We start from the raw sequence: 14297 nt of genomic DNA on the forward strand, positions 1-14297 counted from the left end.
AAAATGGGCAAAAGACATGAACAGACATTTTTCTGAAAAAGAAATACAAATGGCTCAAAAGCATATGAAAAAATGCTCAACTTCACTGGCTATTAAGGAAATGCAAATCAAAACCACAATGAGATATCATCTCACACCTACCAGAATGGCCATTATCCAAAAAACAGAAAATGACAAGTGCTGGAGAGGATGTGGAGAAAGAGGCACACTTATTCATTGTTGGTGGGAATGTAGAATGGTGCAACCACTCTGGAAGACAGTATGGAGGTTCCTCAGGAAGCTAAATATAGATTTGCCATATGACCCAGCTATTCCATTGCTGGGTATATACTCAGAGGAACTGAAACTTAAGACACAGACAGACATTTGTAAACCAATGTTTATTGCAGCATTATTCACAATTGCCAAGAGATAGAAACAGCCCAACTGTCCATCAAAGGACGAGTGGATCAACAAACTGTGGTATATACACATGATGGAATATTATGCAGCTGTAAGACAGAACAAAGACATGGATCATGTAATAATGTGGATGAACCTTGAGGATATTATGTTGAGTGAAGTTAGCCAGAAACAAAAGGACAGATTCTGTATGGTCTCACTAATATGAACAGACATTAATGAACAAACTTTGGGAGTTAAAAGCTGACAACACAGGCGACCAGGAGATAGAAAGGGGGCAGAGATCAGCCATTTGATGCTGAAGGACTACAGAATGTTTAGGATTGATTGCATAGATCCAGAAATAGATAGCATAATACTGTGTGATGGTAGCATGGTATTGTAAGTACACTGAACAAAGATGTTTGTGAGAAAAGCTGAAAGAGGTGGGATAGGAGAATGTATGACACCAGACGTAAAGATAGATGATAAAGACTGGGACTGTATAACATGGCAAAAACTGGAGTGGCCAATGACTGTTACTAAATATACAAATATAAAAATGTTTTTGCATGTGGGAAAGCAAATGAATGTCAACCATGTAGAAATTTGAAAAAGGGATGGTATTCAGGAAAAAACATAATCAAAGCAAACTGGAGTCTGTGGTCAACAGTAACATTGTAATATACCTCCATTAAATGTAACAAAGGCAATACGCCAATGCTAAATGTATATGAGAAGGGGATATAGGGGAGTAATATGGGATTCTTGGTAGTGGTGTAATTTGCTGTCCTTAGTAGTATATTGTATTGTATGACATGTTATTTTTCTTTTTATCATTTTTTCTTATTGCTAAAAAAAAAAAACAATTTTTATTGTAGTAATCAGTATGTTCAAATGCTGATTGTGGTGATAAATGTACAACTTTATGATGATACCATGAACAACTGATTGTACACTGTGGATAAATGTATGGTATGTGAATATAACTCTATAAAATTGTAGGAAAATATATATATAGGAGTAAAAAAGTGTTGGAGAAAACATGGTGAGAGGGATGATGCCTCACCAATATGGACTAACTACAATGTGTAAACTCAGAATTGAATCTTAGAACATAGCCTAACATGGACACAATAATTGTAATAGTCCCTAGATTGTAAGCTCTTACAGCAATTAACTCTATCCCTGAATTGTAAGGCCTATCTCTAAATTTTGAGATGCTGATCCCCTAGCGTATGTTGTCACAAACACTGGGACTGGCGGTTTGATGTGCTGAGCCCTGGAGCATGGGACTTGCCCTTGTGAAGCTCATTACCACAAAGGAGAGTCTAGGGTTGTATGTAATGGTGCCTAAGAATCTCCCCCTGAGTACCTCTTTGTTGCTCAGATGTGGCCCTCTCTCTCTCTAACTGAGCCATCTCAACAGGTGAACTCGCTGCCCTCCCCCCTACGTGGGACCCGACTCCCAGGGGTGTAAATCTCCCTGGCAACGCAGAGTATGACTCCCGGTGATGAATGTGGACCCGGCATCATGGGACTGAGAGTATCTTCTTGACCAAAAGGGGGATGCAAAATGAGACGAAATAGTTTCAGTGGCTGAGAGATTACAAATGGAGTCGAGAGGTCACTCTGGTGGACATTCTTATGCACTATATAGATAACACCTCTTAGGCTTTAATGTATTGGAATAGCTAGAAGTAAATACCTGAAACTAACAAACTCCAACCCAGCAGTCTGGACTCCTGAAGACAATTATATAATAATATAGATTACAAGGGGTGACAGTGTGATTGTGAAGACCTTGTGGATCACAGCCCCTTTATCTAGTGTATGGATGAGTGGAGGAATGGGGATAAAAACTAAAGGACAAATGGGGTGGGATGGGGGGATGATTTGGGTGTTCTTTTTTCACTTTTATTTTTTATTCTTGTTCTGGTTCTTTCTGATGTAAGGAAAATGTTCAGAGATAGATTGTGGTGATGAACGCATAAACTATGTATGTTATCATACTGTGGACAGTGGATTGTATATCATGGATGATTGTATGGTGTGTGAATGTATTTCAATAAAACTGAATTTAATAAATATATATATATATATATATATATATATAACCTGGAGATTGGCTTCAACAATGGTGAAAATGAAAGAGAACAGAAAAAAAAATCATCATTTTAGGTTCATGAAGCATTCTGGCCTGACGTTTGAAGAATACACTGTTGCTAAATAACTTTCTCCATGAGGAAACCCAAGTACTAATTGGTGGGAAACTTCCAGGGATAAAAAGCCAGTATCTTCACCAAGAATGCCCTCAAGCAGAATGGCCTAAGTTTGGCTGTCCTATGTGCTGGGGGCGGAACACTGTCAGGTGTGACTTGAGCCACACTGGCCATTGCCACAGTGGGCCAGTCCCTTCACCTACTCCCCAAAATGTATCCGCTTAGCATTTATCGAACACTGAGTAAGTACAAAGACATTCTGCTGGGTACTGTGAAGGACTAAGTTTTAAGGCATGGTTCCTGCCTCCCAGTATCTGTAGCTGTTCAGAGGGATGACGGCATCCAGGAAAATGACTACACGAGGTATGTTCACAAGTTTAACACAAGAGAGACGCAGCCCTAAAGAAATTGAGTGTTTTCATTTCCTTGGCTGCCAAAGCAAATACCATACAATAGGTTGGTTTAAACAATGGGAATTTATTAGCTCATGGTTTTGAGGCTAAGAAAAAGTCCAAATCAAGGTGATATCAAGGTGATGCTTTCTTCCTGATGACTGGCATTCTGGGGCTGGCTGCCTGTGATCCTTGGTCCTTGGCTCCTCCGTCACATGGCAAGGCACATGGTGGCCCCTCCTGGCCTCCTCATTCTCTTCCTGGTTCTGTTGAATTTCAGTTTCTTGTTTCCCATTGTCCGAATTTCATTCTGTTTATAAAGGACTCCAGTAATAGGATTAAAACCCATCTTGATTGAGGCGGACCACACCTTAACTGACGTAACCTCATCAAAAAGTCCTACTGACAATGGGTTCACACCCACAGGAATGGATAAGGCTTAAGAACATGTTTCTCTGGAGTATAGAGATGCAAACCACCACACACAGGAAAGCCCGAAAAAAGGAGAACATTCTTTGGCATCTGAACAAAACCTAAGTGAGTGACATTTTGTTCTTTGTTAGTTAATCGAATTGCTGCATTGTTTCTATTCTTGGGCCTCTCAGGTGCCAGCACTCCGCCATTCTGCTACTCCCTGGTGTCTAGAGGAGCAGTGGTGTTGAATTCAGAGGTGAGTATAGCCCCTGGTAAAACAAACACAGCTTGAGTGAAGAGGTGCTTTTTGAAGCCCCTACACTAACAAAGGCAATAGCCTCCAGCACATTTCCACTTCTTCGAAACCTTTTCAAATGAAAACAGTTATTCTAACGCTCCCTGGACCTTTTCTTTCAAAGGTTTAGAAGAGCTGTGATGGGTTTTCCTGCTTTAATTCTTTGACTACCAGTTAATTTCCCAATTTGGAGCTAATTACTAAACTGCTTAAAAACTTAAGGCAAAGCGCAACAAACTTACTGACAAGCCTTCCATTTATCACCATGGTATCTGAGGACAGGGCATGTAGCCAAGAACAGAATCTTCCTCCCTACAGTTGAACAAACTATTCCTTGTCAGTGTGGCTCTGCCTGATGTTTTCTTAGCCATTATCAACCTGCTGTGTTGCTATCTTCATATATTAAAGTTTTAGAAGAGTTTGAAGCCTTTAAAGACCTGGGACCTGCTTCCACGGTTAATGCCACATAAAATAAAACTATAAATTGCACATTTTTTCTGTCTGGGGATTTTTATTGTAAAAAGGCTTCAATTCATAGTCATTTGGAGAGAGCCTTTTGCTCCAAATTTTTGTGGTTTTCTTAGTTGAGTCCTCATTTTACTTAAGCTTATTTTTTCTAACAATTTTGTTTGGATGAAGCTGAGTTTTTTTATTTTGCTTTTTAATGGATCATGAACTTGGAAAGTGGTCATGTTGTTTAAAAGTGTGTTAGGGGAGGGGAGGGGCAAGATGGCAGCATAGAGAGGAGTGGAAGCTAAGCAGTCCCCCTGGAACAACTACAAAAAACCAGAAACAACTAGTAAATAATCCAGAATAACTGCGGGGGGACAAATGAGACCATCCACTCATCATACACCAACCTGAATTGGGAGGAATGCCCGAGAACACAGCATAAAATATGTAAGTAAAACCTGCGGAACCAGGTCGGGAGACCCCCTCCCCCATAGCCCGAGCTGCGGAGCCGCGTGGTGCCAGAGAGAAGCTCTCTCCCAGCAAGCGAATACAGCTCAGCTGAGCTCCAACTGGGGTTTTAAGTAGCGAGTGTGAACTGCTCACTACAGGTACGCAGCCCCAAAAAACAGACAGAGGCTTTGGGTGACGACTGACCTGGGAGAGCCGGAGGGTCGCCTTGACTGGGTCTGAAGGGGACTATCTGTTTCTTTTTCGGCTCAGTGGAGAAAGCCCCAGTCATTTTAAGTTTCCAGGGCTGTGACTTGGGGAAGGGCGGAGACAGCACAAGCAGAGAGAGAGACCATTGAAATGCTAATGACCTCCACCTGGGGGCTCTGTCTTCTCTAGAAGGAAAGGGGAGGGGCCCTTTCCATTCAGAACCAGACCCCAGAGCCTGGGGGAACACGGCCATACCTCCTCACACCAGTCAAGAATTATAGGCTAACAGGCGTCACCTGCTGGGCAGAAAAGCACAGTGACCCGAGGCATCAAAGGGTGGAGCAATTTTCTAAGACACACCCTCAGGGAAACCAGATACTGAATATTTCTTCCCTCTGTTCTGGTCTGGGAAAACCTGATTTGGATAAACAAGGAAACCATGCCTAGACAACAGAAAATTACAACCTACACTAAGAAAAACAAAGTTATGGCCCAGTCAAAGGAACAAACGTACACTTCAACTGAGATACAGGAATTTAAACAACTAATGCTAAATCAATTCAAAAAGTTTAGAGAAGATATTGCAAAAGAGATAGAGGCTGTAAAGGAAGCACTGGACATGTATACGGCAGAAATCAAAAGTTCAAAAACCTACTGGTAGAATCTATGGAAATGAAAGGCACAACACAAGAGATGAAAGACACAATGGAAACATACAACAGCAGATCTCAAGAGGCAGAAGAAAACACTCAGGAACTGGAGAACAAAACACCTGAAAGCCTACACGCAAAGGAGCAGATGGAGAAAAGAATGAAAAAATATGAGCAACGTCTCCGGGAACTCAAAGATGAAACAAAGTACAATAATACATAAAATTACAGATCCAAGAAGCGCAGCGTACTCCAAACAGAAGAGATATGAATAGGCCTACGCCAAGACACTTAATAATCAGATTATCAAATGTCAAAGACAAAGAGAGAATCCTGAAAGCAGCAAGAGAAAAGCAATCCATTACATACAAAGGAAGCTTAATAAGACTATGTGCGGATCTCTCAGTAGAAACCATGGAGGCAAGAAGGAAGTGGTGTGATATGTTTAAGATACTGAAAGAGAAAAACCACCAACCAAGAATCCTGTATCCAGCAAAGCTGTCCTTCAAATATGAGGGAGAGCTCAAAATATTTTCTGACAAACAGACAATAAGAGACTTTGTGAACAAGATACCTGCCCTACAGGAAATACTAAAGGGAGCACTACAGGGTGATAGAAGACAGGAGTGTGTGGTTTGGAACACAATTTTGGGAGATGGTAGCACAATAATGTAAGTACACTGAACAAAGGTAACTATGAATACGGTTGAGAGAGGAAGATGGGGAGCACGTGAGACACCACAAGAAAGGAGGAAAGATAATGACTGGGACTGTGTAACTTGGTGAAATCTAGAGTATTCAACAATTGTGATAAAATGTACAAATATGTTCTTTTACGAGGGAGAACAAGCAAATGTCAACCTTGCAAGGTGTTAAAAATGGGGAGGCATTGGGGAGGGATGCAATCAGCATAAACTAGAGACTGTAACTAATAGAATCATTGTATTATGCTTCCTTTAATGTAACAAAGGTGATATACCAAGGTAAATGCAGATAAGAGGGGGGGATAGGAGAGGCATGTTAGACACTTGACATTGGTGGTATTGTCTGATTCTTTATGGTGGGCAATGTCCATGATCAACTGTACAAATACTAGAAATCACTTCATGAACCAGAACAAATGTATGACAATACAATTAGAAATTAATAATAGAGGGGCATATAGGGAAGAACTATATACCTATTACAAACTATATACTACAGTTAGTAGTATTTCAACATTTTTTCATAAACAGAAACAAACGTACTATATCAATACTAGGAGTCAACAATTGAGGGGGGTTGGTTAGGGATAGGGGAGGATTAGAGTTTCCTTTTCTTTTTTTCTTTTTTCATCTTTCACTTTATTTCTTGTCTGGAGTAATGAAAAGTTTCTAAAAATTGAACAAAAATTATGTGTGATGGATGCACAGCTGTATGAGGGTACCCAGGGGCAAGTGATTGTACACTTTGGATCTTTGGATAATTGTATGGTATCTGAACAATCTCAATAAAAATGAAAAAATGAAAAAAAAAAAAAAAGTGTGTTAGGTTTAACTGATGGACTTCATTTCATACCAAGAGCAATGGAGAACCCAGATATTACAGGACACATACTGTTTATCACAGTTGCTCAAGCTGTATCTGTCTGGAGAGGCTTATCCCATCTCCCAGGGTCACTGGAGAAGGTGTCCCCTGGAGTTGTGCTGCTGGGTAACCTAACCTGTCTCTTCTTATGAAAGATCTTTTTTTCTTATTTGGAATTTCCTCCGTATATCATCCTAATTTTGACTAAAACTATATATATTTTTTCATGTGCATGAAAAAAGAGTAAGAAGAAATAAACATGTAATAGTTCAATCTCTACAAGAAGAGATGTTCTTGATACTTTTCATCATTTTCAAATTGTCAAAAATGAGCATATAGCATATAATCAGGAAAAAGTAAGAAATGTCATTTTAATAAGTTCAGAAAATTCCATCTTCTCTAGGAAGCAATGCATGATTAATGTCTTTTTTTTTTTTTTTTCTTTCACCCCTGTGTGTACTTCAGTCAACAATTTGGGTCCCTATTCTATGTCTAGCCTGAGAATTACCTCTCTCATTTTTCACTTTCCATGCCACATGGGGCCTAGACAAAAGGGACAAGTCTTTTGAGGGGTGGGCTGAGAAGAGAAGTAGAGGGAGGTAAGGGAAATCTAGATCCAGCAATTTTAACATTTTGCCACATTTGTCTTTTTCCTTTCTTCCTTCCTTCCTCCCTTCCTTTCTCTTTCTCCTCCCTCTCTCTCTCTCCGTTTTCTGAACACTTGAACATAGGTTGTACACATCATGCTCCTTGGACACTTAATACTGCCACGTACATTTCCCAAGAACAAGGATATTCACTTATTAACCACCTTAAGTGCAGCTGTCAAGTTTGAGAAATTTAACATTCATATAAAACTTATAGTCAATATTCCAATTTTTTTCATTTATCCCAATAATGTCCTTTTGAGCCTTTTCTCCTTCCTTGCTAGATCCACCCAGGACTGTGTATTGCCTTTAGTTGTCATTGTCTCTTTAGTTGCTCCCTCTCTCTTTTTAAATTACAATTTCCCACCTCACCATTCCCAAGGATACCACTTGGTGAGATTAATCACATTCACTATATTGCAGTACCCTCACCACCTTCCATTACTCTAATTTCAGTCTCTATGAGCTTGCATTTTCTCTGATATTTTCCTCGTAGTTATAATAGAGCTAAAACACAACACTGTAACTCTTTCACAATCTTGTTTGCTTGATACAATTTAACCAGGTATATACACAAACTATGTTCCTAAACTCCTCTGTCTCTCCACCTTTATTAGTTCTCGTCACAAATTATGTTTATACGTTGAGTTCAAAACCATTGCATTTGCCTTTTAGATCCTGTAGGAAGCAAAAAGTGGAGTTGTAAACCAAATGTACAATAGTACTGGCATCTTTATTTACCTGTGTCATTATGATCACCAGAGATCTTTATTTCTTCATGTGGCTTTGATCTATTGCCTATTTAACTTTCCTTTTAACCTGCAAAACTTTCTTTAGCGTCTCTTGGTTGAATCCTGCCTTGGCGGTCTCTTGGTCAGTCGGTTCAATCCCACTCTTCTCACTCTTCAAGTCACAGCCCCTTTGTACTCTCTTTCATCAGTTTTCTGTGCCCTGCCCTTCCCTTTTCCAGTTCTCTATCAATTGAACCAGCTGTTTTCACTGCAGCTGTGCCTAACCTGCCGAGTACTGTCAGGAAAACATCAAATAACCATGCTGATAAGTTCCATCTCCTTCTGGGCTTCTGTTTTAGTTTCCTAGGCTGCTGAAGCAAATACCATGAAATCGTCTGGCTTAAACAATGGGAATCTACAGCTTCCAGTTTTGAGGCTAAAAGTCCAAATCAAGGCATCATCAAGGCAATGCTTTCTCCCCAAAGGCTGTGACTTCTGGGGCCAGCTGCCAATGATGCTGGGTCCTTAGTTTGTCACATGGCAAGGCACATGGCAGTGTCTCTGGGTTCCACTTAAGTCCAGCTTCTGGCTGCTCCATCTGTGGCTTTGTCTCCCTCATGTCTGAATTAATTCATTGATAAAGGACTCCAGTAATAGGATTAAGACCTATCCTGACTGAGGTGGTTCTTGCCTTAACTGAAATAACCTCAGGAAAAGGTCCTACTTACACACCCACAGGAATGGAGGTTTAAAAACATGTTTTTCTGGGGGTACATACAGCTTCAAACCACCACAGCTTCTGTGCATGTATCGGTATGCTTGATGACGTCCCACAAGTTCCTCAGGCTCTGTTCATTTTTTTTTTCATTCTTTTTTCTTTCTGCTCAACAAGTACAATTTCAACTGTTTTATCTTCAAGTTTGCTGATCATTTCTTCTGCCTCCTCCAATCTGTTCTTGAACCTCTCTATTGAATTTTCACTTCATTAATTTTTCTTTTGAGTTCCAGAATTTCCATTTGGTTTTTCTTTATAATTTCTATCTCATTATTGAAATTCTCATTTTGTTCATACATTTTTCCTGATTTCCTTTAGTTCTTTGTCCATGTTTTCCTTCAGTTCAGTGATTTATGACAGCTGTTTTAAGATCTTTGATTAATTCCAGAGACTGTGCTTCCATCAAATTCTTTTTATTCCTGTGACTGGGCCAGACTTTCCTGTCTCCTTGTATGTTTTGTAATTTTTTGTTGAGAAATGGACATTCAGAGTATTAATGTTATGGCCACTCTGGAAATCTAGTTCTCCCACTCTCAGTCTGCTAGACTAAGAACAAGAAGAAAAAAAAGAAAGAAAGAAAAAGGGGGAGGGGAGAAGGGAAGAGAGAAGGGGGAAAGAAAAAACTACTAGCAAACAGAAAACACCCTCCCACACACACACACACACAAACCAAAAAAACTAAGGAAAAAAAATGAAATGCACTGCCTTTCCATATCTCTTGTTATGTGCCAGTGGGAAGCCAGGAGGTACTGATGTTGAGGCTGAAACCTAGGCCAGTGTCCTCGGTCATCCCTCAGGGACCTGCAAGACCCAAACATACAAAACAGAGAATGAAAAAACCAACCAACCAACCAAAAGAAAAAGGAACAGAAAAGAAAAAGAAAAAAGAAAACAGGTGCACTACCTCTTTATGTCCTGACAGATGCTAGCTTAAGGCCAGAAGCTGCTGCTTGCTGCCTCTGAGAGAAACTGAGCCTAGCATCTGTGCTGGGCTCTCAGGGATCCACCAGGCTAAGCAACACGAGAGAGAAGAAACCAACAAAAAAGAGCACTGAGTCTTTAAGTCCTGGTGGATTCTGGTGTGAGGCCAGAAGCCACTGCCATGGAAAGGGCTGAAGCCAAGGACAGAGTCTGTGCTAGGCCCTCAGGGGCATGCCAGGCTAGGAAGTGCCTACACCCAGAAGAGAAAAAAATAATAATAATAATAATAAATCAGCCAAGGACGGTGCACTAGCTCTTTATGCCCAGGTGGATTCTGATGGGAGGCTGGAAGTGCTGCTGCCCAGAAGGCTGAAACAGACCAGCTTCTGCACTGGTCCCTCAGGGATCCCTCAGACTGACCTCAATCCTCAACCCCAACTTTTGGAGGAGGTTTCCTCTGCCAGCCCTGGCCTCAGCTGGCTGCTCTCGGAATCCAGGCTGAGCAATGGAGGGTGGTCACTGATTCCTGTAGTTGTTTTCAATGTCCATTCTGGTTCTAGAGAAAAACTGATAGTTTTTTTCCAGTGGAGTCATGATTTGGAAAACTTCCTATGACATCATTTTGCACCTGTGTTTCAGCATTTGCTACTCTTGCTGCCTGATTTCAGATATCTACATAATGCCCTCATCTCCTTCTTTATTCAAATGACACATTTCTGTGGGGGCTTCCTGGTCTATCTAATAGCACAACATCCCACCAACTCCCTAACCCCTCTTCCTGTCTTTGTATTTTCTCCTCAGCACTTATAAGCTTAACACACATTGTATGTTTAGCTTACCTGTCTATTCCCCATGCTAAGATAGCTCAATGAGGGCAAGTATTTTGTCCGTTTTTGTATCCCAGCACTTAGGACAGTGTCTGATATATAACAGGCACTGGATAAACACCTGTTGAATGAACGAATGAATATAAGGTGAGAAACAGGTCTGGAAAGATGTAGAGAAGACCGAAAAAAAGTGAGAAATTAAGTGAGTGAATTTAATATTGAATGAACCTCCTGAATTGTGAGCTGCCAATGGGACATTCAGGTAGAGCCTTCAGAAGGCTGTGGGAACTCAGGGCGTAGCTCAGAAGAAACCAAAGCTAGAAAGATCAATTTGACATGTATCAGTACCAACTGGCTGAGATCAGTGAGGACAGAGCCCTGGGGAACATTAACAGTTAAAGGAAAAATGGATGAAGAGGAGATATAGAGAGACTGAGACGGAATTTTCACAGGGAGGAAGAACAAGAATATAAGAGAAAAATGTGGTGAAAAGGCTAAGGGAGGAGAGGGTCTCAAAGACAAAGTGGGTAAGAGGGTGCACGTTTTAGAAAACTTGGGCAACACAGATGAAAAGAAGCAACTGGACCTGGCAATTACGTGGTCATTGGCAACATTTGTTAGAACAATTTTATTGGAACAGAGGGCAAAGGAGCTAAACTATATCCTAGGTTTAAGGAGCAAATGGATCATAGTGACAATGAAGAAACTACAAATAAACACCACTCTTCCAAGAAGTCTGGTAGTAAAAGGGAAAGAAAACGACAAAAGGAGGAGAGAGAGGACAGGAGAGTCATGGTAGCAATAACAATAATATTACTAGTCACATTTATTACTAATAAATAACATTATACCAGTTATCTTCTGGGCAATTTATAATATTCATTCATTTAATCCTCACAAAAATCCTATGAAGTAGGCATTATCATTATCCTCATTTTTACAGAGAAGGAAATGGAAGCACAGAAATTCTAAGTAACTCATTCACAAGTATAAGGAGTCAAATCCAGGGAGTCTGGCTTCCAAGTCTTACACTCTAAAACAGGGTCACAGAAAGATTTCTTTAAGGATAGGAATAAATTCAATCTGTTTGTAAACTGGGGAAAAGGAGTCAGCAGAATGAGAAAGTAAGATACAAAAATGAAGATCAAGTCCTAGAAAAGAAATGGCAATATGAGCATTGGGAAGAGAGTTAGTTAGCTTTAAGAGCAGCAGAGACATGTCCTCCTCTGAAGCAGGGGAGCAGTGAGAATGGGGGAATGCATAAGCAAGTGTGGTGGTGGATTAGTACTCACTGCTGACAGGCTCTGATTTTGATAGTGCAGATTCTCAGTGAGGCGGACGGGGCTTGAGGAGAGAAGTGCTGTTTTGAAATTAGGACAGAAACAACCTAGACATGCCAAAAGACTGTCATGGTGGGTGCTAGAAACCCTAAGTTTATGATGGAGTTTATCAGCATGGGTATTTGATGTCTTCCTGACAGTACTCAGCAGGCTAGGCACAGCTGCAGTGAAAACAGCTGGTTCAGTTGACAGAGAACTGGAAAGCGGCAGGGCACAGAAAATTGATGAAAGTACAAAAGGGCAGCAGCTTGAAGGGTGGGACGAGCGGGATCAACTGACTATACCTAGAGATCTCCAAGGCAGGATTCAACCAGTTCACTGCAGTGAGGACTGGGCATGGCAAACAATTTCTCTTTCAAGCTAGCAACTGAGGACTTGGGTTGAGGCCCAGGAGTTGCCTTTGTGTTGAGCTCAGAGGGAAGCCAGGGATGAGCTGTCAGGTCAACTATGATGACCTGATGACCTATTTTGGACGGTGATTAGCAACTGCCTACAGAAGAGCCTCAAGGGAGACAAAGGTGCAGGCAGGGAGCAGGGGAGGAAGGGGTCTCAGGGCATCTCAGCTAATCTGGGACCTGACCACCAGGGTGAAATGGGCCTGTGCAAGCAACTCAGAAAAAAAAGAGCAATATATTAAAGAACCTTGAGAGTGGGGGTGCTGGGAAAGGCACCCCTGAGGTGTACACTGAAATGGCACTTTTATGAGATAAACCAAGGGGAGCCTGAAAGGACTCTGTCCTTGCTTCAAGTGTGGTTACAAGTAGCTATCAAGGCAAAACTAAAGGATTAACTGTATAATTGTTTCAGTTTGAGGAACTAGAAAGATTACAACTAAGTCAATTAGGATTTAATAAATTTTGTAAATCTTCCTTAAATAGGTTTTAGTTTCCTTTATCAAGTTTTCATAGAGACTGAAAGTCTGATATAAGTACAAATTTATTGACATCAATTTCCTTAACACAGAGAGGGAGACTGAAGAGGTGAAGACAATGATAATAAACCCACAAGATCTGAAGTTTGCAAGGACCATTCCCTCCCCACCTCTGAGAGACAAGGGAGAAAGGGAGAAAGGGAGAAAGGGAGAGGAGAGGAGAGGAGAAGATAGGAGAGGAGAGGAGAGGAGAGAAGTGGAGTCTTCAAAAAGAATCTGGAGACTGCTTTCAATTACAGCATGAAGTAATGACAGTTCTACAATTTAAGCATTTTATCCAGAAACATATATCTATTCCATAGATAACAAATCAATTACCCTATAATTGAGTTTGAAAATATACAAAATATCTGTTGTTCTTACATCCTGAAATTAAAACCTAATTTTAAAAAGTGCACAGTAAAAACAGCTTAAGGAAACCTACAATATCCGTGGTATATGTATTGTTTTCCATTTTACTGTCAGCATCAAATTCTATATTTGCCTTACTGGTTACAAATATATTTCAGATGTTTGAAAGCCATTTACGACACTGACTAGTCGACGAGTCCAGCAACACCTCAGCTTCCCGCAGGCTGAGCCCAGCACTGGACGTGGAGTCTTGGTTCCGGAGCCCCGTGCGGCACAGCCGCTCTGGAACGAACGGTCGCCAACCAGCTATTTGTAAACTATCGACTCTTGTTCTTTTTAGAATTTCCCTGTGCAGAGAAAAACACCAACAATAAGAATACAAACTCCCAGAAAGATAATTCACAATAGTTAATAAACAAAGCCGTCTGAAAGCCGAATTTTGATACCAGACAGTTTAGCTTCCAAGGGGTATGAGAATAGCTGATGAACCTGCATTGCTAATGTCTATTCAATAATCACAACGCAGCTTGTTACTTTTAACTCTTCTTGTTCTATACTTCCCCAAACCTCTTCCCAGTGGGAACTGGGGTTAGATGATAAAGACAGAAAAGAAAACTACTATCTTGCATTTATCAAAATATCAAAGGTTCATTTTGTTCCAAAGATGAGGGAGCTTAAGATTTCATGTAACTTAATAAAAATTTTCAGCGCAAACATGTTTCTTTGTTGTTTGAACACATTTTA

General features: G+C 40.6%; 1 protein-coding gene across 5 annotated transcripts in view; it reads right to left on the minus strand.

The window, feature by feature from the left end:
• Positions 1–3328: 3328 nt before the first annotated feature.
• PPP1R21 (protein phosphatase 1 regulatory subunit 21) overlaps positions 3329–14297 on the minus strand; it is a 119699-nt gene continuing 108730 nt past the window's right edge. Inside the window, exons 22-24 of one of the 5 annotated variants that reach the window (XR_005212341.1) lie at positions 13740–13900; positions 8419–11052; positions 3329–3678 (exon numbers count right to left, since the gene is read on the minus strand). Coding sequence is in view for 1 of the 5 variants with exons in the window: in XM_037806758.1 (XP_037662686.1) it covers positions 13871–13900 (30 nt within the window). In the remaining 4 variants the exon portion in view is untranslated. Of the gene's footprint in view, positions 3679–7875; positions 11053–13189; positions 13901–14297 lie in introns of those variants that run through there. The other 4 variants (XR_005212340.1, XR_005212342.1, XR_005212339.1 and 1 more) reach the window with 4 other exon arrangements.

Source organism: Choloepus didactylus, chromosome 17 (assembly GCF_015220235.1).
Source record: "Choloepus didactylus isolate mChoDid1 chromosome 17, mChoDid1.pri, whole genome shotgun sequence".
Taxonomy (NCBI): Eukaryota; Metazoa; Chordata; class Mammalia; order Pilosa; family Megalonychidae; genus Choloepus; species Choloepus didactylus.